This window comes from Haliotis rufescens, unplaced genomic scaffold, assembly GCF_023055435.1.
Source record: "Haliotis rufescens isolate VD_foot unplaced genomic scaffold, xgHalRufe1.0.p SCAF_2, whole genome shotgun sequence".
Taxonomy (NCBI): Eukaryota; Metazoa; Mollusca; class Gastropoda; order Lepetellida; family Haliotidae; genus Haliotis; species Haliotis rufescens.
The window spans coordinates 11,835,178-11,861,837 of NW_025963890.1; the positions used below are offsets into that span (position 1 = coordinate 11,835,178).

At 39.9% G+C, this 26,660-nt stretch overlaps 2 protein-coding genes across 9 annotated transcripts in view; one reads left to right on the forward strand and one right to left on the reverse strand.

Moving 5' to 3' along the window:
- Positions 1 to 13,766, forward strand: part of LOC124111601 (histone-arginine methyltransferase CARM1-like) — a 30,901-nt gene extending 17,135 nt beyond the window's left edge. For 2 of the 8 annotated variants that reach the window (XR_006857465.2, XR_006857466.2), the window contains exons 12-14: positions 2,007 to 2,107; positions 4,774 to 4,898; positions 7,783 to 7,917. Coding sequence is in view for 6 of the 8 variants with exons in the window: in XM_046471355.2 (XP_046327311.1) it covers positions 2,007 to 2,111; positions 4,774 to 4,898; positions 7,783 to 7,899 (347 nt within the window). In the remaining 2 variants the exon portion in view is untranslated. Of the gene's footprint in view, positions 1 to 2,006; positions 2,112 to 4,773; positions 4,899 to 7,782 lie in introns of all 8 variants that reach the window. The other 6 variants (XM_046471355.2, XM_046471357.2, XM_046471360.2 and 3 more) reach the window with 3 other exon arrangements.
- A 1,228-nt stretch (positions 13,767 to 14,994) lies between these two features.
- On the reverse strand, positions 14,995 to 26,659 carry LOC124111600 (mediator of RNA polymerase II transcription subunit 8-like). The gene is made up of 7 exons (XM_046471354.1): positions 26,552 to 26,659; positions 22,773 to 22,891; positions 20,680 to 20,824; positions 20,101 to 20,241; positions 17,809 to 17,893; positions 16,883 to 17,056; positions 14,995 to 15,816 (listed from the first exon to the last, which is right to left on the reverse strand). Exons 1-7 carry the CDS (start codon positions 26,555 to 26,557, stop codon positions 15,737 to 15,739), a joined length of 750 nt encoding a protein of 249 aa, XP_046327310.1. The 5' UTR covers positions 26,558 to 26,659; the 3' UTR covers positions 14,995 to 15,736.
- Between the last annotated feature and the right edge of the window lies 1 nt (position 26,660).

Sequence of the window (26,660 nt, forward strand, 5' to 3'; positions counted from 1 at the left end):
CATGGGCCAAACGGAGAGAGAATTCACTGTAAGATCACTCAAGGAAATCTTACATCCTGCTGATACTGAGGACAGATCGCTGTGTCCGGTTAGGGCCCTTAAGTATTATCTTAAGGCTTCGAATGAACGCAGACAAGGGCATGACCGTCTGTTCATATCGTGTAACCCTAATCGCACTGCTGACATAACTCGCAACTTGATTGCGTTATGGCTTCGTTCTGTCGTCAATCTGGCGTACCGGTCTCTAGCGGCAACATTTGCCCTACACTCGAATATCTCTGTTCGCAGAATATTACGAGGTTGTTACTGGCGTTCTGACTCGGTTTTTGCCAATCATTACCTCAAACAGGTCGCTGATGACGACGTGGAGAGTGTGCACCGTCTTGGGCCGCTGATCGCGGCGCAAGCGGTCGCCTAAGGGGTGTGCCCAGCGCAATTCCGAACTCCTCAGGCGTCAGACCTTGCACGGTGGTCAATCTGTGTCGACTCCAATGTTCCCACTGCCGTGGGTACAGGAGTTGGGGTCCCGCAAACCAGCGCACTCCAGCAAACCAGCGGCTTTTTGTGTGCTTTGTCCTTATTTGTATTTTTACAATTATGTATTTAATTGTCTGTCGTGTATCCCAACCTTGTGATGCATGCTTACAAATACTGGAATTAGGTCATGCGCCTAATGCATACTTTAAGTAGGCTTGCTCTGGGATATACGGTCCGAATGAAATTAATTTCCCTCTTTTTGACTGTTTAATCGATCTAAGATTTAGCTCACACAGATACAGTGTTCTCATCCGCTGCGGCGATGAAATACCTATCCAGTGGGGCCGTTTGGAGTCTCCAATCGTTTTGGCAATGACGATTGAGCCTTACGGTATGCGCTTGACAGTGCTTTGGTATTCCTATAGGGTAACGCCTAGCTAGGTGCATGCGCAACCATTTCCTTGCCTTGGTGTTTACTGCCGCTGGTCGGAAGGAACGCTAGCAGTCAGGATTCGGGTTGTCGGTGCTCCCCACCGCCTACTGTGGTAGTCAGCCTCGGTATAACAGTGGTAACGTATTACTTAATGTAATTTGTAGAATTTTCCTATTCGGAATATTCTATAAGTAATACGTTACCACTGGGCTGCTGCCCGCCCGTCCGTCCCCCGAGTACTTGCTCTCGCAAGAGACAAGAGTAAAGGGTGTCGCATGGCAGCTAGGTGGCTACGCACGTGCTGCATGAGGTAATTGAGATCTCTGTGGTAGATTTCGCTATAGCAGCAGTTGTGGGAGACAACAGCATCGGTATAACAGTGGTAACGTATTACTTATAGAATATTCCGAATAGGAAAATTCTACAAATATTGCTTTAAACAACAATCATGAGTAAAAAGTTATTCAAAATCAAGTCCTGAGCAGAATGTTTATGAATGTTTACCTCAGCTGATTTACATTTATGGGGGGCACCAATGACATCATCTTCCCGAGGCAAGATAGTTAACTGACTTTAAAAGTCCAGTTTCCACCCTTGCCGAACTAGGCTGGAATTCCTGGGCTCGATCGTAGCGCCACCAGTGGCTATTACAAGTTATTGTCCCTTCTATGCCTCGCCTATGGACCAATCAAATTCCACCTCTTGTACCACTTGCATTTGCTTCAAACAAAATGGTGATGCCTGGTCAAGATGATTTCATTGATAATCAAGATCTATATTGTGATAAAACAGATTTTACATTGCGAAGTGCATCAAATCACGTAAGCACCTTTATTAAATACATGAAAAAGTTAGGAAAATATGTGTTGACGAGTTGGCGGTGCACATGCTTCTCGTGGAATTTTGCGAAAAAGTGCCATTCAAGCTATTTAGTCAGGGAGCCCAAATTGACTGTTCAGGTTTCCTGTCTGCAAACTACTGAGAATAATCATGATATGACTTTGACATAGTTTTCGTACCTTAAGCTTCAAGCCTTATTTAGTCATTGTCGAAGTTGAATTTATGACTACATGGTTAAACATGCTGTTTGTTTCAGGCCAGACCTCCACGTACATGAACGGCTTGATGAATGGCGTAGTTGACCAGGGTCAGTCCTTGCCCCAGCAGGGCGGAGCCGTACAGACAAACCTTATAGCAGTATGTAAGTAATGTATGCTGTTGTCTCTTGGCAGTGATTGCAGCATACTATTTTTTATATTCTTGTGAAAGTGACCAATGTTTTACTCAAGAGGTTAGGTGTGAAGTCACTTGTATTCCTCTTCCTGACAGCGTGTGGTGTGGGTTGAAGATATGGTCGATTGCATTGTGGCAGGTTTGACAGTGAAAACGCATGAAGTATTGTTTGCAGTTCTAATTTTTTATGGAACTTTGTTTATCAGGGCCATACTCATCAAAGCGATCTTAGAACACAGACATAACTCCGTGCTGTGCAGAGTTGTGTCCCTAAGAAGTGCCAGAAACCTATGATGGTGGGTTTGCATCCCACTCTGTTTATGTTCCAAGGTTTGTTAGCACCATATTGGTGCTTTTGGGTTTCAAAAAAGATTATTAAACATCTTAGAGCCTGAATCAATTTTATCTTTCCTCCTACATGAAACAGGGGTAGATTTAATAACAAATTGTATGTCGCCAGAAGGGCTTGCTCCTTTTAAAAGTTACTGGCCCTTCTCCGAACTAATGGGCCTACAACTATATGGTGGAGGCTGCGAAGTGGCCGAACCTGAGTCACATAGCCAACTAGCAGGGCCCTAAAGTTTTTAGAGCTCCTCACACCCAGAAGTTTTTTTTCTGCACTCTGAGATGAAATCTTGGCTTCCATTTGCCTCATTTCATGGCGATTTATGAGCAAATAGAGAAGTTGTTGTATACAACATTACAAAATGGTGGGAGGCACGGGTGACCCAGTCGTCTAAGGCGCCGCATTTCGCCGTGCAGAGTTGCGTCCCTTGGGCGCGCCAGAAACCTATGATTGTGGGTTCGAATCCCGGTTTGCCCTGATTATGTTTCTAGGTTTGCTAGCACCATACCCGTGCTTGTGGGTTTCACCGAAGTGGTAAACGTCTGAGACCTGCATCACTTGGGGCTTTCCTCCCACATTAAGCTGACACGCCGCGATATAACTGGAATATTGTTAAACGCAACTCACTCACTCACTACAAAATGGTGGTCGGTTGTGTTACTACCAAGATGATTCATTTAAAAAAAATTAAACATACACGGAGAAGGGGTGAAACTTTGACTAGCCAGACTGGCCATCTACTTTGTGTTTCAGCAAGCCCTTTGTAATTTTAACTGGCCACGGCCCAATGGGCCAGCAGTTAAATCGACCCCTGTCAAACTTACACACCATGATATAACAGAAGTCACTCACTGTCTCGCCCACACATTTACATTGACCTGCAATGGTGTTTCAAGATCGCTTTATAGAATGGCGCCCTGGACACACTGGTATTACATCAGGTACTTCAGGTTTCTGACTTTCAAGCATGGACAGTGTCAGATTAGGTTATTTATTTCTGTTTGTAAATTTGGAAAGGTGAGGAATTAGCAATATTTACACACAGATTTTTGGCAGAATAGGTCTCCAGTATGCCATGCTGGTCACAGTTCTAGCTATCTATCAGGTGGTCCCAGTGGTTGCTGTGTATGAACCGAACTTGGGAAAGTGATGACATTGTGAGATAGTGTCTCGCTGTATTATGGCATGGGTCGATACTGGTTTGTCAGCTCTGGGTTTTATCATTGCAATATTGGATACAATGGTTGATGATTAGAGCTTTATATGGGTGAGTGACAGAAAGATGATACAAACTCTGGTAGTGTGTCATTATCCATTGCTATTTTGTCAGCCTCAGACATGATGACTCTTCTCTTTTTCAAAAATTGTTTATGGATACACAAACCCTTAAAAATGACATGTGTTAAAAAAATAAAATGGGACATCTCCTTTATTTTGAATCCGCCAAATTGAATCAAACTGAAATGTGAATATGTCAAACTGAATGATGGACAACAACAGTTTGACGAACATGCAGCATGTAGAACAAAAAAATCTGAAAAGTCTTTCTTTATTCAATTTTTTTTTCAGGATTTTTTAACAGTTTACAAAGAAATAAACTAAATTGGTAAATTGGTCCTTGATGCAGTAATAACAGTAAGAAGTGGAAGGTCACATGCACACAAGTAGTTCAGTGAGAGCACTGTTATCATGCCACAGATCTAAACACACCTTGAAAGGTACAAATCAGGATCACAAGCCACCCATGGATATTTTTCAACTTGTTCTTGATCATAGATTGTAGAAAATATTTGTCAGTAAATAGAAATATCGAAAGTGGTGGGTCTAAGGTGGACGATACTTTGTTAGAAAGATGTACACGTGTCAAAGACTTGTTACTGCAGAATACAGGTGTAGTTGTGAACAAATACATTGGTATGACATGATAGTATTTTATAACTCAGTTTGTGGTCTTGTTTTAGTGAAGAACGAAACTTTAAACTAAGAAAATGTAGCCTTATTTCTAGGGAAATTGTTTCAGTCGAAATATGTATTGGAAGGGTTCAAGCAGTAACACAGTATTTTCTGTCAGGTCTCCTAGTATAAACAATCTGTTGTTCTTTGTCAGTAGGAGGGTCAAATAATAGTGTACTCTATCAATGTTAGATTCTGGTCATGGTTGTAATGTATCTGTCAAAGGGTTAACTCTTTTTATCATTTGCACAAATATATGGGCAGAAATTCTAAGATGTGTATTCAAGGGAAAATTGAAAAGGAGATATTTTATGGTAAATTTTTTTTCTAGCGAATGTCGTTGCCCCTATCAACCCTGGCAGTATTCCAAGCGTAGGGAGCCAAGTGTCCAATTCTAACGCACACCGGACCTCCATTGGTGGTGGTATAAGTCCCATCAACTTCACAAACTCTCAGGTAGGCCTAGCGGTAGTGAAGATCAATAGCTCCAAGCTCTTCTAGCTTGTTTAGCCAATTGCATGACATATTCTCATTTCAATTCCCAGTTTGGTTTGGTTTGGCGTTGCTTCTTACGTATGTCACTAATTGCATGGAAGTTATTCTAAGTTGTAGTTCTTTGCCGAGTAGATTGGTTTCCATTTTTTTCCTGGTATATTTTGTGGTATTTGCTGGCTTCTTTTACTTAATTTACATTTGTTTGGTTAAAAAATGCTTTTGTGTAACCATGGTAACATCAAGCAGAAGTTCTGGTTCTAGTGCACTAACCTGACTGTATGATGATCATAGTTGCACTGACAGCGAGAGCACCGTCAAGTATTTAAAAAAGAGGCTTTGCTATGTTTTTTGGGGGGTGGGACTGGGAAAGGGTAGAACAACCACTACTAGTGTTTAGAACAACATTCTTCAAGCAACACCGATGTTATCATGCCAGGGCACAATTGTTGATCACATTTGCATTCATGCTAGTTCTCACACTGGATATTTCATGTAACAAGACAACAATGAACGAGGTGGTTTGGTTGGTGTTTGAAATGAAAACTGCTGTTACATGAGATAGCTTGTAATCAGTGCTGGAAATAGAACAAGTATTCAACATGCCTGGCAGACCAGTAATGAAAAGCTTTGGATATGAGTTGCATCTGTGATCAGAGCTCAATATTTGTCATTCTAAGCTGCTTTGTGTATGGCTTTGAAGGGTTGAACACAGCTACCAAAGATGCCAACCATAACGATTTTGGTGTAATAGTTTACTGTTTTGATTTTTAGCTTATGATTATGCTATTCCGCTTGTCCTTCCCCCCAAAATTATGATTTTTGTCATTTTTTTCATGTATTATTTACTTGCATACAATATCACTGACAGCAAGTTGTTAATGGATCTGGGACATGAAGCATTCTACAGAGAGACCAATGACAGCCATGCTTTCAATTCTCATGGTGTTAAAATACCAATTTCTCAGTGATACAAGGTCTCTGATTGTTTGTTATGTTAAGACACGAAAATGATTTTATCTAATGAACTTCTAGTTGCATGTACACCAATATTCCTTCGGAACTCTGAACACCACATTGTCTTTGTGAAAGACAGTTAGCTAGTGTCACTAGATGAACTTGATGAACGGAAGGAACTTCCACCACATGGTTTACTTAAGTCTAGGCCTTTTAAAAATATCCAAGCAAAAACCCTCATCATGGTACTGTAACATTAAGGGGCGGTAGGGTAGCCTAGTGGTTAAAGCGTTCGCTCGTCACGCCGAAAACCCAGGTTCGATTCCCAACAAGTGTACAATGTGTGAAGCCCATTTCTGGTGTCTCCCGCCATGATATTGCTGGAATCTTGCTAAAAGCAGCGTAAAACCATACTCACTCACTCGCTATTGTAACATTACTCTTTTTCACATGAAATTGATTACTTGAAAGCTTCAATTAGGGTTGGCATCTCGGCTACTAGTCCTGAAAGCATTGAACATTTGGAAGGTCTTTTTCTAATATCTGGACGCTTGTAATTCTGTGGAAATTCTGGCTTAGAATTGGTTCCTCTAGCAACCTCTGTCGTCAAGACGACTTCATGGATCGAGTTGTCAGGCTCCTAGACTTGCTTGATTTCATGTCGTTGTACCCTGTGATGTGACCTGTTATGGGATGTAGTACTCAGATCTTTGTGTAGCAGTAGTGAGCACTAAGAACAGATTTTAATGACATTGCTCTTTAATAAAACTGAAATTATCATTGTAACAGTTATAAACACTGCAAGTGATTCCATGGCCTTTAATTGGTGAACAAAGCAATTTCTTTTGCGTTTACTTCCAGATCTCTTATTTAATTCCCAGTACTTTCCTCTTCTCTCTCTCTCTCTCTCTCTCTCTCTAATTATTCCCCCCCCCCAAGCCCACACCCCCCCCCCCACCCCCCACCCCCACCCCACCCCACCCACCCCCACCCACCCCACCCCACCCCACCCCACCCCTCCCCCAAGAATAAAAAAAATAAGTAATGCCACCTAATGGACTACTGTTTCTTGATTGGCTAATAATAGAATCGGTAGGGGCTTGTGTTGCATTATTGTGCTGAGTGATGTCCGTGATAATGTATCGTTCTTTAGTTTTCTTTGGTACGATAATGATTAAGTAAGCAGTCTGTGAAGTTATTATTGTTGATAATTTTTATATAACAATTGACATCAATTTTTGTTTTGTTCATGGAGTTAACATAAGTAAATGGTGTGCACACAGTATTCACATCGGTTTTTTCTTTCATACCTCCATAATAGCAAAAATTATATTAATCAATTCTTACATATACTGAACTGATTACTCTTAATAGTAGGAGCACATTGTCTAGTTGTCTAAGACGCAGCAATTCACTGTGTATAGGTTGCCTCACTTAGACATTCCAGAAAACTATGATCCTTGGTTTAAATTCCAATTTCGCCATGATTGTTTCTTTGTTTGTTAGGACCATACCCATGCTCATAGGTTTCTTCCAAAGTTGTCAGCGTCTGAAAACTGCATCACTTCAGGCTTTTCACCCACTTCAAGTTGCATTTATGTTCAAAGAGGCTTTAAACCAGACTCGCTCACCCACTCACTACATCAGTATAATAGAATGAACATGTTAAAGTGTTCTGATAAGAAAATGAGTAGTATTTTTCATGATGCTTCATAATGCTACACTAACTTTTGATAAGGATAGTCCTATTACTCAACAGCTAACTGCTTACCTATAATACTATTTTTTGTTAATACAAAGGATCCCTATCAAAGGTTGAGTGGTATAATTTCTTGACCCTTTATGACAGAAGTTTTTGAAATGTGTGTAAATTACTCTTTGCTTTTTTCAGAACGTGATCAGTGGCGGGATGGCACACTACCCCGTCAGTCAGCAGTTCATGATTGGCGACTATGTTATGCCTGGTAACGTTGTTGTGCCCACGACTACAGCAGTGGCCTCTGTATAGTCTTCACCAGAATCCACACAACAGTGTACAGTTGAGATATCTATTTATACCACATTCTCAGGTTTTCGCCTTCTGATGGACCGATGACGGTGCGTGTTCCGAGTGTGGGGGAGGAGTCACTTGTACCAACTGAATTATCTGTGTAGAACGTGAGGAATCAAATCGAGGACAGCAGAGTTTAGAGAAGATTTGACGCTAGATACAGATTGTTTGCTACCAAGGCAGTTATTTGACTTGTATCAAGTTTCTGGTGCTGTCAGTGTACTTCTTCAGTGGAGTCCATCAGCAAACTCCATTCTTGAATGACATTTCAAGGTCATAGGAAAAAGTGTTCTTATAGCAGTCTTTGTGAATAAAGGACTGGCATGAATACAGGTTCTGAGTCTTTTGCACATCCACGCACAGAAGAAATTTACTGTAATGTTGTGGCTCCTCCAGAGATGCTTCACTCGTTCCATGAAGGAGCCATCAGAGCGATTGACTGAGGTCCTGGCTGCCCTCTCCAGTGTACATTCATACGCTTTTGTAACCCGTCTTCTGCAAATGAGCACTGTATAACAGGAAACACAGACAAGACCACCACCATTCAACCTCATTTGTGGACTCTGACAAGGATAACTGACTAGAATAAACTAGTTATGCCCATTGTGATTCGACTTGTGGTAACGGAAATGAACTGTGCTTTTTGTTCCTGTTGTATTTACTTCCTTATGACCAGTGAAGATCCGGGTTAGAATAGGTGTACAGCAACGTATGCTTGTCGTAAGAGGCGACTTGGTTGATGTGGATCATCGTATCCCAATTGTGTGGATCGATGATCATGATGTCAATCACTGGATTGTCTGGTCCAGACATGATTACATACTGACCGCTGTCATATAGCTGGAATATTGCTGAGTGCAGCATTAAACAACAAACAAACAAACAAACTTCATTTTGAGGATATGCTTGCTGTTCATGCTGCTACTTTCTGTAAGATCGACTGTGTTGCCATCCTTCACCCGATCATGCTACCCAGTACTCACCAGTTCTCTCCCTCTTTCAAGATAAAATTGAGTTACCGGTATTTGGTTTTCAAAACGTGAAATAGATGTTTTGATCCAGGGAATTTGACTTGCTTTTGACAGAAAGTATCTTTTGTGAAACATTAATCTTGTATTCTTGACAGTTTGGATAACCAAGCAGGGTGTTCAATACCAAATTTTCCTACTTGCCTTGAACCTGATTTTCAATTTGCCCTGCTAAAGCAGAGAAAAGAAGAAAACTGTAATTTCAACCACAAAACTGTATTCTGAAGCAACAGCTTATGCGGTATAGAAAAACAACCAGTCAGGTGCTTCATCTGCAGTTGACAAAATCTTTTCGAAAGCACATGATGTATCTTCTAAGTTTCATAGTTATCACCTTTGAATTTTGTACTTGCCTGATGAAAACCAAATTATGTTTTCCCACTTGCTTGGCACTTGATTTGCATGGGTCAGGCATGTCAGGCATTCTAATTGAACACCCCTGCCAAGGTAACGGACAGAAACAAGTAGAACAGATAAATTTAGCTGTGCAATGCTGTGATTAGTTGCAAGTTATTGTTGACAACCAGTTGATCTCTTTCAGTTGTTGATGTGGAATCATAATTTTGCAGATGCATGGGTGTCCCAGCTGACTAAGACGCTACAATTTGCTGAGTTTCATCTCCCTTGGGCACGCCAGAAACCTATGATTGTGGGTTCGAATCCCGGTTCACCCCCACCATATTTCTAGGTTTGTCAGCACTGAACCAATGCTCTTGGGTTTCACCAAAGTCGTAAACATCTGAGACCTGCATCACTTGGGGCTTTCCTCCCACATTAAGCTGACATGCCGTGATATAACTGGAATACTGTTGAAAACAATGTTAGACTCAACTCACTCACTCCTCTGCTGCTTTCATAACAAAGTTATCCAAGTCCAAACTCATTTGCTCATTAGATTGATAAACCAACAATTGTTGTTTGAAGGTAATGCCAGCCTGATGGTCAATGGATAGTAACCTTTGTGATTGCCAGCCCTTGTGACTTATGAAACAATACTGTATATTTCTAACACAGATCAAAAAGACGTTAAACCCAACTCTCTCTGGGATCGGGTGGTCTGGCTCGCTGACTTGGTTGATGCATGTCATCGATCCCAAATGCGTGGATCGATGCTCATGATATCAATCACTGGATTGTCTGGTCCAATCCAATTATTTTCAGACCGCCGTCATAGAGCTGGAATATTGCTGAGTGCGGCGTAAAACAACAAACAAAACCAAAACCAACTCACTCTTACTGTAAACTGTTGGACTTGTCACTTGATCAACTGGTTGTCAATGCATTGTTTAATCCATTCTTTCCTTATGAATGAGGCAGTTTAGATATTTTCATGCTTCATTTATGAAGTTCTGTACTACCTGTGTGCACTTCTCCTGCATTTGTATATACCTTTCATGACATTGTAAATAGTGGCACAAGAAATCACAGTTTCCCTTTCCGCATGTTTTGAACTGAATATTTGATTCAACAAATAAAAGATAAGGATATTGACATACTTACTTTTCGAAGAAACAAATGAAAATATGACATTGACTTGCTTGGGGGATTTTTAAAATGGCATGTGATGAGTATTTCTTCGTGGCCTGTGTGTCATGCACAGGTGTATCCTATTGTACTTAATGTTTATTTACATAGACCAAACAAAATAATGTGTGTTTCCATTTTCCAGACCAACCCTAATATGACGCGCCTGACCCTAAGCAATCTTTCCTTGTTTTCAAGAGTTGCATCATAGCTTTTATCACCATCCTGGTATTGTTTATATTTTATGCAACTGGAGTAAATTTGTTGTGCTTCACTTTGTGCCCGTCACACTGACGACCCGGGCTTTATTCCCCCCCACATGGCGTACAATGTGTGAAGCCCATTTCTGGTGTCCCCTGCCCTGATATTGCTGGAATTTTGTGAAAAGCAGCGTAAAACAATCCTCACTTACTCATTTGCTTTAGAATAACCAGTCAATTTATCAATATATTCATCTGAAATAGGCATATTTTTTCAAAAAAGGAAAATCAAAAGTTCCTACCTACCTAATTTGGGATTGGCTGAATTAGGAAACACACGTTTTGTTTGGCCCATCAAGCATGACAAGGGGAGGCACAGTGGTCCAGTCATGCAGAGTGGTGTCCCTTATGTGCCAGGATTTGCTCTTTCTGGTTTTATTCCCCCAACTAGGAACCTTTATTGGTCATCATCATACTCCTCACTTGGACCATGGTCACTCGAGGCTCTCATGACATGATATGACTGAAATATGTACTTATCAAAATGATGTGGAACTTACTGAAGCGTTAAAATTTAGATAAGGAGTTACCGGCTTATTGTCTATGTACATGGTGTCTAGAATTTTGCCTGGTTTTAGAAATATGGTTGTGTGACAACTTACAATATTGCTTTAAAAAAATGTTAGAATGTTTTTGTTATTACCTGTCAACATGATCAACTTCAGTGCAGGTTTTGAAAAGAGATTTTCTTAGTTTGGTGATTATAAATCTTGGAATAAAATGTAGACTAAAACCTGTAAAAAGAACCTAGACGTACTTGTATATTTATGATTTTAAAGGTGTAACCATTTGAACATATGTACATATGCCATAGATGCTCAGCAAAAGCACAGTTGCTGAACATGCTGAAGGCTTTGTTATTTGGCTTGATTTGAGTGTTTTCAGTGAAAATAATCATTTTGGTCATGTGTTTATAGTCATAAAGAGTTCATTTCACCAGAGGATTACAATATCTGTTGAAATGTTTATGTTAAATCCTTTGCATTTTACGCAAAGATAGCCAGACGTGTGAGATCACAACTCGCAGTTTTAACTGTATTGGGAGAGGTAGATCATTGGCTCTCTGTAGAATGAAAAGGTTAATTTGGGGTTAATTCTGGCATTTCATTTGGCATTATTTTTATTTGTTTTAGCCTTCTTTCCCAGAGTAATTTGGATGTGCATTCCTACAGTGGAATAGCTCATCCTGTTCAGGTGTAATAAATGATGAATCCGGCAAATTAGTGATATTGGTTGTCTGTTAAGAAGTCATGACTGCACTGAAGATGACTTTGTTTGTATGTAGTGCTGTATGAGAGGTCAGTGTTTTGCCTACCGCGAGATATCTTATGAAGTTAGTGCACCTGTGACTATCTGATCAGACAATCTGATACCAGTAAGTATAAGGTCATTAGCATTGAGAGACACAGGGAGCCATTTCTATGAAAACATGGAGTGTTTGATATTCAAAGTCAAAACTGCAGTTGTCTGACATCATAAAGGTAATATATTACATTGATCTTGAAGAATTGACAATATTTAGTTTTAAAGAAATATCTTGGTCTCAGGTTAAAGTACTTTAAGTTGTGTAATGGAAGGTTGTCAGTCGGCAGTATAAATTTGATTTAAGTCAGACTGTCAGACTTTTTGCTGTCATGAGTTTTTGATATTGATTCCATGCAGACTACTTTGAAAACACGACCTGGCTTATAAGGCATGCATATTTCTCTTAGAAAGGTCTGTGTTTGCTGTACTTTTCCAGGTGTTCCAAAGTATGTCAGAGACTAAACCAACAGTCCACATCACAAAAGCACACATCACAAAAAGCACAATAACCTGACACTCTAATATTAATAGGCCAACCATGCTTATGAATTTTTGTTGCATGTTTATTTAAAGCATACAGACGAGGTTTGTGAAGTTGTTAGGGTGCCCAGTGTCACATGTTTGCAGAAGGCAATAGTGGGATCATTTGTTTGTTTGGGTACCATTGGTGAACTGATTTTGTGAGATTGGTTTATCTGTACCTGGAAATTCTTATGGGCTGAAAGAGCTGTTGCAAATAACATTCACTCTCTCCTCTGAGTGCCTCCGTGGTATAGTGGAGAGAGTCTACCCGGAAGGTCGGTGGTTTGATTGCCGGTGGTGTCATACCAAAATTAAGGGGATAAAACAAGGACAGTTTGGCAAAACAAGGACAGTTTGGCGTAAGTGTCCGAGTCAGTTATCAGGGTTAAACTATGGGATGGTATCTCAGTGGGCTAGCACAATACAACCAGCATTAGTCTAGAATAGGAATACTCCCCGATTATGTTTCTAGGTTTGTCAGCACCATACCCGTGCTCGTTGGTTTCACCGAAGTGGCAAATCTGCATCATTAAGCTGACATGCCGTGATATAACTGGAATACTGTTAAAAGGGGCGTTAAATACAACTCGCTCACTAGAATAGGAAAATAATAAACACATACAGTGTACATGCATGTCGCTATGTAAGTGCTATAATCTTGAACGTGACGTTAAACCCTTTCTCACCTAACTTCACTGCATAGAAAACATTTTTCATATGCTCACCAAATATGTTTTAAAAATATTTATCCCAGCAGCTTCTCCTGCAGACATTTAGGAGTCTTATGATTGTTTCTTGTGCATCCAATATTGATCATATTATGATAGAGGGTTACATAAAAAAAGGCAGAATTAATGTGAAAGACTCATCATGGCTTCCTTTGATTCCTTTTTAGTCCAGTTGCATCCTCCACTCATGACTGTTTCATACTGAAACAGATTCATTTCAACTAACTTTGGATAAGCAATAGGTGTTTGTTGTGATGTATATTACAGTGACTAGTACTACAATATATCAAATAGTGTATTTGGCATATCATGTGTACAGAGGCTGATAAAGTCAGTGGTAATAATAATGTTTTAATTCAAGGTGTTAGGAACCACAGGCTTCTAGATCATGATAGTTGGTTATTTCACGATAACTGTGTCAGATTTAAGATCCATGTTTGAATAAATATTCTTGACTACTCATTCACTCTGTTGTTTGTTTGATCTTTATTCTTTAGGGGCGGTCTGGTATTCTAGTGGTAAAGGCGTTCGCTCGTCACGCCGAAGACCCGGGTTCGATTCCCGACATGGGTACAAAGTGTGAAGCCCATTTCTGGTGTCCCCCAGTTGTGATATTGCTGGAATATCGCTAGAAGTGGCGTAAAACCATACTCACTTTTTGTTCTTTACTTCAGTTTGTTTTGGGGGCGATGGTATAGCCTTGTGGTTAAAGCATTCGCTTGTCGTGCCAAAGATGCAGGTTTAATTTCCCACATGGGTACAATGTGTGAGTGAGTTGGGTTTAACGCCGCTTTTAACAGTATTCCAGTTATATCACGGCGTCTCAGCTTAATGTGGGAGGAAAGCCCGAAGTGATGCAGGTCTCAGACGTTTACCACTTCGATGAAACCCACGAGCACGGGTATGTTGCTGACAAACCTAGAAATAATTGGGGCGAACCGGGATTCAAACCCACAATCATAGGTTTCTGGCGTGCCCAAGGGACGCAACTCTGCACAACGAATTGCGGCGCCTTAGACACTGGGCCACCCTTGCTTGTACAATGGGTGAAACCTATTGCTAAATGTGGCGTAAAACAATACTCACACAGTTTGTGTTTTAAGACACAGATAATATTGGATTACTATTATTATTATTGAATGACTTAATTATATTCAGAGTCCATAATTTATAGAATTCCTTTTTTGACAATTCACAGCATAATATTTCCTGAATTTTAGCCAGGTTTTAAAAGTGACCTTGATCTTATCTGGAGGTCAGCCAAAAGTTGATGCTGTCAAGACCCTGTCTCGGAGATGTATACCAAGTTTTGTAAAATTCCATTCATAAATACTGAAGTTACTTACACAAGGTTTTCATACTAGTTCATTCTGAGCGACCTTGACCATCACTCATCCAATCAGAATTCTGCAGAGGTATATCAGGTATGATGTCTGTTAAAGCATAGTGTGGAGAAAAACATGAAATAAAAGCTGCTTAATTAGCCAATAACTGCCAATAGTTACTGACAATGTAACGGCTTCCTCTGTGATGGATGGCCTGGCATGTTGTTTATTCAAGACAAGAGTTTTTCAGTCACTTCTTCAAAACGTGCGACATCATGCAAGTCTGGTGAACAATTTATATTTGCAAAACTTGAAATTGTTTTGAAAAAATAATCATGTTAATCAACTACCAACACTCATATTGGAATAAACTGTTTATTTACACAGTCATACATGAGATGTTCACTAAATTCACTCGTAACACTTTTGACAATCACATCAGAATGGTAGCAAGATTTATTTTTTTGCTTCTTGTTAAACGCTGCACTCAGTAATATTTCAGCTGTAGGACAGCAATCTGTCAATAATCAAGTCTGGACCAGACAATCCAGTGATTGACATGAGCATTGATCTACGCAACTGGGATACGATGACATACATCAATCAAGGCAGTGGGTCTGACCACCCAATCCCATTAGTCGTCTCTTACGACAAGCATAGTAGAGTAAACAAGGTAAGTAAATGATCCAGCCACTCTCCGTCAAAGGTCAAGACTTAAAAAATTCCATGAATTGCTGATAGGATTGACATTGTGTGTGGCTGATTTTGCACATATTGGACATCTGTATAGTCAAACACTTGAATGACATCATGATGTGGCTTTCTGGGCGATGAATCTAGCGCATGACATGGATTCCTCATGGCTGTTTTTGCCTTATTGATGATGTCTTCTGAGGGATGAATCACATTAGACATTGAATCATGACCTGATGTCTTCTGAGGGATGACTCGCACTTGACATTGAATCATGACCTGATGTCTTCTGACGGATGAATCACATTTGATATTGAATCATGACCTGATGTCTTCTGATGGATGAATCACATTAGACATTGAATCATGACCTGATGTCTTCTGACGGATGAATCGCACTTGACATTGAATCATGACCTCTGATAAGGATGTGATGTGTTAGCAGCCTTGATGTTGGTCTTGATAATACTGGGGGCTTTTCCAAGTGAACCTGCAATTTAACACATTATTCTTTATACTTTTTTCAACTTGATAAACAAAGGCAACCAATGTTTCATTAAGAAACAAGCATAAAATACTCACATCCCCCAGCCATGATGTATATATATATGTATAATGTCAAATATATGAAGTTTCAGCAACAGAAGCAACACTGTACTTCATGCATCAAACAAGGCAAGGTGAAATGGGGTTTAACGTCGCGTCCAAGATTATTGTTAATAATGAATACCCCACTCAGACACAGTATACTGACTCCGAGCCGACCACTCCTTGTTTTAGCCCCTTAATGTCGAGCGCCAGACAGGGTAACAACAAGTACCATCTTTTAACTTCTTTTGGTATGATGCGGCTGGGGATCGAACCCCGGACATTCCGCTCTCCGGGCGGACGCTCTACCATTATCATCATGCATCAAACAAACAACGACACAGTTCATATATACTACTCTACTTTTGACGTCATTATATCTTAAAATACACTTGACATATGAGAATCTGTTTTGTATCATTGAAAGCTAAACATATCCCTATCAAAAAGTGGAGTAGTATATAAAACTACAAGCCAATTTCAGCCAAGCCTCATGGACTTTCATTCATATACAGTAGAATACGTGAACAGAAGAGAACAGTTGTTCTCGGTTTGTTTTGGTATAGCTGGCCCAAATACACTCGATTAACATGGAAGTGCTCACCCAAACACACCCGTTGCTATACCACTTGTGCATGTTTTTTTTTGTAAATCTTGTGATGTTCATGCTCTGTATGTGACAGACCACTACATTTCTTCATTGTGGGATGAAGACATTCTTAGAACTCCAGTCAGGAGATTGCTTTTGAATGAACTTCCATTATCAGGAAGTTAAAACCACTTTGTGGCCATTTGCTGTATATATTCTGTATATATGCTTATAACGAACTACGGTTATAATGAACTAAAATTAGTGGCCCCTTTGAGTTTGTTATAACCGTAGTTTACCATCTATATATTCGCACAGGCCAGTGATAAACTACCTCCTTGGCAATGTTCACCCATATAGAAGCCACTACAGTTGTTACCTTGTGCCTTCTGTTGAACCTTCTGCTGTGCACCCGTTGGCTGGCCGGGCATTGGTGGGGTGGAGGTGGTCGGCGGGCTGGGTCGCATCCTCAACCCCTTCCCCACCAGCGTCGCTGCGATCAGTGTGTGAGTGTCTGACTGTATTGATGTCTGCGGCTGGGCTGTCTTTTGTACTGGAAGAGAATTATCATGATCATAGGCACAAGCTAGAACGGTGTTTGCATTATATAAAAACAAAACACAAATAGATACTTCAAAACTTGAAACAACATTAATAACTATATCATGTTCCTGAATAAACATAAGTATATGAAATCACTAGTTTGATGATTTATTTGGTTCAATTCTCAAAACAAATTCTTATATTTTATGGGGGCACAGGCGGAATTTGCTGTGCAGAGATGCATGCCTTAGGGATGCCAGAAACGTGTTTCTAGGCTTGTCAGCACCATACTCGTGCTTGTGGGTTTCATTGAGAGGAGAGCAATGAGATTAAGGGGGAAGTCATTAAAAATGGCAGTGAAAGGGAGGAAGGAGAGGCCGAGGAGCATAACACACCACATTTTCACCATCATGAGAGTAACTTTATATTTTCTGAAAAACAAACAAAAAAACCTTTTCTGTTCATGGCCTTTGTCTTGTTCTAATTTACATGCTTAGTTTAGATTAGAGAGAGATATTAGATCTCAGGGCCAACTTGCACAAAGCGATCTTAGCGCTAAGATTATCGTAACTCCCATACTTTAACATAGGCTTACAATAGTCACAGCGCTAAGATCGCTTTGTGTAAATGGGCCCTGGACAAGTCTGGACAGGGAATGATTACAGATGGATAGAGAGACAAATGGGCAGATATTCACACCAAAATATCTCAATATCAACAAATGCAGGGTATGAAATGAATATTTAATAACAGTGAACTAACCTGTCTCTTTCTCCCACTCATCTCTGGCAGAATTCAAGATGTCCAGAATATTGCTGGTGATTTTATTCAGTGTGTTGAGTTGTTTCTGTGAAAAAGACACAGGTTCATATCACCCATAATAAACAATTTCTGTTCAAATCTGGACCAGACAAACCAGTGACTGATATTATGAACACACACCCAACCACGTCACTGAACCTGACCACCAGATCCATGTGGTCACCTCTTCCAACCCAAATAGATATCTGGGGACCAATTCTAACAAGGAATCCCCATGGTTATATCAAAGTGAATGGCTGCTACCTATATATTATCAACTTATCTGACAGAACAGCTCACACAACAAATGAACAAACATTTGGACACACATTTTAAGCTCACTTCAGGATCAACCATTTTGTTTTCATTCATGAAAAGGGTTTTGAGCGTACATAACCTCTGCCCCACAATGTTCTGTCATATCATACTCTCATATTAAATATCATTTCTTAATTATGATCTAAATATTTGATGTGATTTTGTAAAATACAAACGTAAGGCCATAATAAATTAATTGCCAGATTATCATCTGCTTTGTTTTCAAAAGTGGGGAGGGAGGCATTTTAAAAAAAAATTCTATTAAAGTCTCTAAGTTGAAGACTGGACACTATGGAATGGACCGCCTCCGTGGTCTTGTGGTAGAGCGTCCGCCCGGAGAGCGGAAGGTCCAGGGTTCGATACCGGGCCGCGTCATACAAAAAGACGTTAAAAGATTGTACTTGTTGTTACCCTGTCTGGCGCTCGGCATTAAGGGGCTAAAACAAGGACTGGTCGGCTCGGAGTCAGTATACTGTGTCTGAGTGGGGTATTCATGTTAAACTGCGGCATGGTATCTCAGTGAGCTAGCACTATAAATCGGCATCAGTCCGGACTAGTACAAGCAGCCACACACACACATACACGTGCATGCACGTCGCTATATAAGTGCAATAATCTTGGACGCGACGTTAAACCCAATTTCACCTCACCTCACCTATGGAATGAGTGAGTGAGTGAGTTTGGTTTTACGCCGCTTTTAACAATATTCCAGCAATATCACGGCGGGGGACACCAGAAATGGGCTTCACACATTGTACCCATGTCGGGATTCGAACCCGAGTCTTCGGCGTGACGAGCGAACGCTTTAACCACTAGGCTACCAGACCGCCCCCACTATGGAATGAACAATACATGATTGAAATAACAAAGACAATAAATAAACATTAAAATCCCAATCGGACATTTGCATTTAGGCCACGCCCCCTTCAAATAGCGTATTTTAGTACGACTTTTCACACACATTACAAGTTTACGTATTCATAATATGATTAATTATGAATTGTCTATTAAATTGTTTAATTCACCGGACAATTAATAACAAATAATATCATTTTAGATATACATGGAAAACATACGTTTGTTTCTGTTATAATAATGATCTGTTAACGTAGTAAACGATCTAATTAATATTCATGAGTTATATTCATGAGTCTGCTCAAGTGTACACGTTGTAACATTTGGATCGAGACTATTATCCCATATTTGGTTATCATGTGACCTCACGGGAAAAGTTTTTTTTTAAACTAAAGATTTTTTTAAAACAAGACAGATAATTTTATCAATACAATACTTTTTAAAATGTCCGGTAAGCAATATTTTAAACCGGACATTTGAGATTCCCAATCGGACATGTCCGGCGCATATGACGGTTTCCGGACCCCTGATTTCAACAGTAGCAGTTGGATGTATCTGTGTCAAACCTATTTTCGATTTCCATGCCCCAACTTGTACTTGTGCATTTATGAATTGATCATCAATTGACGTCAACTTGTCAAGTTCCCCACAAGCAAACATTTTGAAGATTTCCATAAAAGTCATAGACAGGCACACCAGTCTTAAATGGTTTGCACACCTCTTGTATTTTCAAAATAGTGAGCACCATCTTGACAGCTGATGGAAAGCAGCTGATGCCGGCATGCACTGAGAGTCAGTTGAAGACCAGTTTACAGCATGTTATAAACATGAAATCGCCATTTGACAGCTGATGATGTTACAGTGCTCTAAACATTTCACTCCGGCAAATACAACTAATTTGTCGGGGGGTTTAGTGGTGAGTCGGGCAGAGATGATTATCTAGCAATTAATTAATTACGGCCTTACAAAAAGCCACCAGGAAGAAACATGGTGACCGCTACATTTAAGAATCTTTACAATAGTGTCTTTTTAAAATATCAACTTCAATTTAAAGCCAGCCAGTACAATAAAAGAACTAACCGTTGCATTTTCAGGAACCACTGAGGAAGCCTTGGCACTGAGATTGTTAATCTTCTCCTCCACCTCGGCGTCAGGCTTTGTACGCAGGTAATCAGGCACGACTTCATGATTAAATGCCAGCACACGCTCCTCCGTCAATTTCTGTAAACATAATCATTCTACGTAAACTCACAATTCAGAATAAGTAATATACATGTAGTTGATACAGCCATATGCCATTCATAAAAATCAGGGGGTAAAATATCTGCAAAAAGTTTACTGGACCAAGGGAGGAAATCCACAAGCAAGGGTATGATGTGACACAACAAGGGTATATAACTGATTCTTTCACATTACTACAGTTAATCAGTCAATAGTAGTAGAAAAGAATCAGGTGCTTCTTTTGAGTAGTATGTGTTTATTTCTATGATTAATTTTGCTATTTCACAGAAAAAATATTTGCCCCCAGCAAAAATAGTCAAATGGTTGTGGCATCACAGAAACCGAAGCTCTATCACTCCATTCAATGTAAGGTAACCAATCACTTATTGGAAAATCATTTGAGTGAAGAAAAGAATATGGAACATTGGGTGTGATTACCTCAAGTTCTAGGTCTCTCTCTGGGGAGAGCAGCACAGGAAACAGCACATAGTTTCTCAGTGTTGTGATCTTGTCTCCCTTCAGCTGTTTCCCCAGGGAGTTCAGCTGACCAGACAGCAGAGCAAAGTTGTCCAACACATTTGGCCTGGAACAAATATTTCAGGAGAACCATGTTAACACAGGCATAAGACTTAATTCATCAAAGGTTTTGCCAACAGAACACTGCTACCACAGATGAGGAAGAAATCACGCCAATCCAACAGGAACACAATCATTTAGTTTGAACTGAATTCAGTGTGTGTTTGTTGTTTAACGTCGCACTCAACCATATTCCATGTATATGATGTCTGTCTGTAAATAATTAAGTCTGAACCAGATAATCCAGATATGGACATTATAGTGAGTGAGTGAGTGAGTGAGTGAGTGAGTGAGTGAGTGAGTGAGTATGGTTTTACGCCGCTTTTAGCAATATTCCAGCAATATCACTGCGGGAGACACCAGAAATGGGCTTCACACATTGTACCCATGTCGGGATTCAAACCAGGGTCTTCGGCATGACGAGTGAACGCTTTAACCACTAGGCTACCCGACCACCCCTATGGACATTATAAGCAATGATCCATGGCACTGAGGTACATTGACAAGCCATCAACCAAGTCTACAAGCCAGACCGTCCAATCCAAGTTAGGTGATGATTTGAATGACCACCTCCCTTATTTCAGTCATATCTTTAGAGGCGCCTCCACATGCCTACCTCATGTACTGATACATAACGTGATACTTTGACTCACGATACAAAACTTGTCATTTTATTATTGAAATTTTCCATGTACCATGTGGCCCGACAAACAAGAGGTAATGATATCAACGTTTGTAAATACCATATATTACTCTTTCATAATCAATTAAGAAATAGAACAGGAATTAAACACACTGGTTGTAACATACAGATCTAGTGGGCACTGTGTAGCAGATTACATGCCATTGCACCCATACAATGTCGGTTGTTCATTGTTGCTGCTGTCAGAAACTTTTTTCAATAATTCACAAAATTTCAATTATTCACAACTAATCACAAGCCTCTTTGATATGCAGTCAAATCCTGTTGTGTCTAACTCGTGCGGACCTGGGATGATGTTAGAGTTTTCCAGGGTTCAAGACTACCAGCAAAGTGAAAATCAAATATTGTGTTATGATAGAATATAACCAGGTCTGCACACAACACTAGATTTCAAGGCATAGGTAAATTTCAGTGTTGCGTCTGCTGGTAGTGAAAGTGGCGGCAACTCAGGCATATCATCCATCTCACTGTCATCTCAATCCAGTGATTGACATCATGAGCATTGATCCAAGCAATTGGGATATGATGACATGTGTCAACAAAGTCAGCGAGCTTGACCACCCGATCTCGTTAGTCGCCTCTCATGACAAGCTTAGTCACCTTTTACGGCAAGCATGGGTTGTTGAAGACCTATTCTACCCGGATCTTCACGGGTTAGGTTCAACTGGCTATTGACAGGATGTTAGAAGGTGTCATGTCTGTGATGCATTTGTGTCTATCGCAGTGAGGTCAGTTTATTCTGAGTGAAGTGAAGTGAGTTGAAAATTGAAAGTTTGATGAGTGTGGGTATGTGGACATTATTTTCATATTTTGAACTCTTCGGATCAACAGGGGAATTTTATGCTTAATTTGGATAGTTGGGACTCCAAAATGAGTTTGAAACAACCAGGAATTTGGCACATCCAGTTCGACAGATATAAGTATTAATGATGATAAATATTGAAGGAATTTGCAGGGGAAGAAAGGTGAGTTCGAGACAACTGGGAATTTGACACAACCAAGTTTGACACATTGAGGCTCAACTGTAGCAGACATGCTGTTGACAGCAGTGAAAAAGGAAGTTCACTTGCCCTTTTCTGCATAATATACATGTATATTACAAGAAAATCAAGCTAATCATGAATACACGGACAAATATACAAATCATGCAGATATTTGAGGTAAAAGTTTTAATTATTCTTAAAAACTGCCTGACATTATCATCAAGATCATGGTCATAGGAACCACCAAATTATAGTTCTTAGTCACTTACCAGCTCAGATGGTCATACTCATGCTCAAGTTTCTGTAGGAAAGAGGCGATCGAGTTCTTCAAATCTTTCACATTTTGAATCAACACATCAACTGATGATTCAAGCTGTTTCTCTTCTTTCTGAAAAGAGAATGACAAAGAATTATGAATTTACAGGAATAAGTTTCACCAGCAGATAACTATGACCACATTTAAAACATTGTTGTCATCATACATGGACAGTTCATGGAATCATGAATGAGAAGGGCTTTGCAGATATGTTCCTTGAAACATTCTATCTTTCAAAGGGACATCCAGATTAATAGAGTTATTGAATTACAAAACGTTTAGAGGTTTTGCCTGTCTCAACCACTGTTCTTATGTGGGTCCGAATCCGGATTAGCCCCGATTATGCTTCTAGGTTTGTCAGCACCATACCAAAGTGATTAATGTCTAAAACCCGCATCACGCCGTGATAAAACAGCAATACTTTTCAAAGAGGTGATAAACCAAAGAGGTGTTAAAACAACATCACTCACTAAATGTCATAATGCAAGAGGTTCTAAACTTTTTAAAGGCTGATCTGATTAATACCTGCTGTGGTACATTGCTGTGGAAATCTTCAATCAACAGGCATACCAGTCATACATGTTGCGTTTGTAAGTGACCAAGGTCTATGGCAGAATATAACACTTCACTTCCAGGTCAAATTCAAATAAAACACATTTTGTTAACCTTAATTACTTCACGTCATATGGTAGACATTTCATTATTCTTTTCAAAGGAATTACGACCTTGCATGACTGTCTGTTGACGGTTAATAAGTGCATCAATGTACCACAACAGACATAAAAAAACAGCTTGACAGGAGGTAGTTGAGAATTTATACAATATGGCGGTCACACAGTAACGCAAAGATAGCTGTAATTGAAGACTAAAATCTACAATGTGGCAAATTAGGAATAACTGTATTTGGAACCTGGGATAAAAATGTTGATGGTCAAATGTTGATTGCCTTGGTTCTCAGGCACTGCTGCATCATCACAAAGGCTGCACCATGTTTTGTATTTATTCCCATTTAAACAAAAATAAACAAGAGTCATCAGAAGTTTTATCCAATCTGTCTGTCTGTATACAAGAGTAGTTATTGAGCTATCAAAACTATACCATGGAATTGGGATTCAGAACTGTGTATTTCTATGTCAGGTACATTTGTACACACACCAATATGAACAGAATCAAAGTCAAACTTGTTGCCATGGAAATGGAAAAAAAATAAAATTCTAAAAATCCCTAAATAGCAAAAAGCACCATTTGACAATCTGGTGTTTGTGTGTGTGCAGTTTCAAGAAAGAGAGGCTATTAGTTTTAGAGATATGGTCCGGACAAACACACTACTATGAGTCAAAGTCAAACTTGTTGCCATGGAACAGAAAACAGCGATGAGCAGCTGATGGGGTCTATCTGCAAAATACACCACGGGAAAATGTCTTCTCTGACGTTACAAATTCAGTTTTATGGATGGATGTCGCTGTATCTATTGATGTAGGGGAGAACGCTTTGCTAACAACTGTGTTTTGCAAAGGGATTGCTTTGGAGGACGCGTGTAATGGTATGGGGTGTCATCAATGCTCGTTTCCGGTCACAGTTAGTGGTTATCAACCATGATTATGCTCAAGGTTATGTGAACAATATCCTTCGTCTAGCAATATTGTCATTGCTGGCTCCACATGGCGCCCGACATCAGCTTGTCTTCCAGCATGACAATGCACGTCCACAGACAGCAAGGGTCACGGGAGACTTTCTGACCAGAAACAACATCCGTGTGATGAACTGGCCTGCCATGCCACCTGACTGAATCCCGTTGAACACTTGTGAGTGAGTGAGTTGGGTTTAACGCCGCTTTTAACAGTATTCCAGTTATATCATTGCGTATCAGCTTAATGTGTGAGGAAAGCCCGAAGTGATGCAGGTCTTAGACGTTTACCACTTCGGTGAAACCTACGAGCACGGGTATGGTGCTGACAAACCTAGAAACATAATCGGGGCGAACCAGGATTCGAACCCACAATCATAGGTTTCTGGCGTGCCCAAGGGACGCAACTCTGCACAGCGAATCGCGGCGCCTTAGACGACTGGGCCACCCGTGCCCCCTTGAACACTTGTGGGACGAGCTTGGTCAGAGGGTTCGAAGTCAACAGCAACCACCTCAGACAGTGGCAGAGTTGACACGGTACCTACATCACTGGCAGGGCATCCCACAAAGCTTCCTGAGGCATCTGTGTCAGTTCAAGTGTCAGAGCACAAGGTGGACATACCCACTACTGATCCTCAGGCACCAAGGCTTTCTTCTGAGCCTCTGTGATTTCATCCACGGGCGTGTTTCACACAGACTTTATTGTAAACATTTCATGTGATGGTTATGTTTGTCATTTTTGCTGTTTAATGTAATAAAATACACACCATCTGAACATTGAATTGCATTTTCAATGGCTTTGAGTATAGCATGCAGTTACTTCCCTTTACATGCGCACTGCTTTACTCTGCGCATTTCGGGTAATGGTCATGGCAGCAAAATAGGAGTTTGTGTGCTTGTTTTGCCGTTTGCAAATTTAGTCAATGAATACATGAAATTTATGATAAAACATCACTGGACATGATGATTTACAAATTCAATGGCATTTGAGTACTGTATGTTTCATACGCAGAGATTAATATTGCGTGTGTATTTGTCTTATTGTAAAATAAGCCTGAAATAGCAAACAGATGACCATTTTCTACCTGATCTATGGGAGATTTAGTTTAAAAAATACTAAAAATTATCATGGCCAATATCAAAACTGAAAATGACTTTGTTTCTCTAATGACTAATGTTCAAGGCAAGCTCATGGTGAGCTGATGTGATGTGTGCTGATTAGTTCATACATGATTTCGTCAAAAATAATGTAAACAAAATGAAACAAAATCTTGGGTAAAAGTAATATAATATCATCAATGGATTACAGATGTAAGTCCACATACACAATGAACACTTTTATAGCCAGACAGTGTAATAACAGGACCAACTTGCATACTTCAGTACAGATTTGTTGACATGTTAGTTCTGTTGTGTGCTCATGATAAAATCTTCATGTTGTGAAATAAAATTGAAGCTCATTGTAGCCGTGAATTATGCACACGTGAATTATGCACACAATGGTAGTCAGTCAGTAGTCAAATACTGTATTCCAGTATTTTACTCATCAAGGAAGAATACATTAATGTGGGGAGGCCCTTTACCAGACTGCTTGTACACAAATGTTTATTTGGTTACATATTAGTTTGAACAACCAAAAAAGTGCTGCCAACCCGCATATGTACAGTGTATGTGTGTATGTGTGTGTGTGTGTGTGTGTGTGTTCAAATAATATTTATCAGCATGGCTAACTCTGTTCGTCTGACATAAAAAGGTTAACTGTCAGGCAGCCTGTCCAACAAGAGCGCAATCTGAATGAATGACATCTTCTTGGAAAGAATTACGTTTAGTCTTTTGAAACCGAAATTATCCAGAGCAATTGTTTAACATGCCAATATGTTCCTCTAAGATGACAAAGAGACCGTGTATTTCTCAATGCCCCGTTAGTATGACATGTTAAGCCGAAGAAAAGACAATAATCATTTAATCAATATATATATAGGATGATCCAGTTTTCGCTCACGAAGAAGTTTCCCTCAAAGATTATCGAGTGTGTTTTATTTGGCGTTTACGCCGTGTCATTTGGGTCCTAAAATTATACATTTGTAAGATAAACTTTAATTTACCTGCATAATTAGCCTTTGTACAAGAAATATACTCAAGAACGAATGTCTGAACCGTTAGCAGGTGCTTGCACTGGTATAAACAGGAAGTATAAGTTATAGTCGATAATGC

What these genes read in the sequence shown, in the direction of transcription:
- LOC124111600 (XM_046471354.1), bottom strand. An exon ending in TGAGTGGGAGAAAGAGACAG is followed by an intron (nt 17,057 to 17,808) that starts GTTAGTTCACTG and finishes ATTCTCTTCCAG; the next exon opens with TACAAAAGACAGCCCAGCCG. An exon ending in GGTTCAACAGAAGGCACAAG is followed by an intron (nt 15,817 to 16,882) that starts GTAACAACTGTA and finishes GTTAAATTGCAG; the next exon opens with GTTCACTTGGAAAAGCCCCC.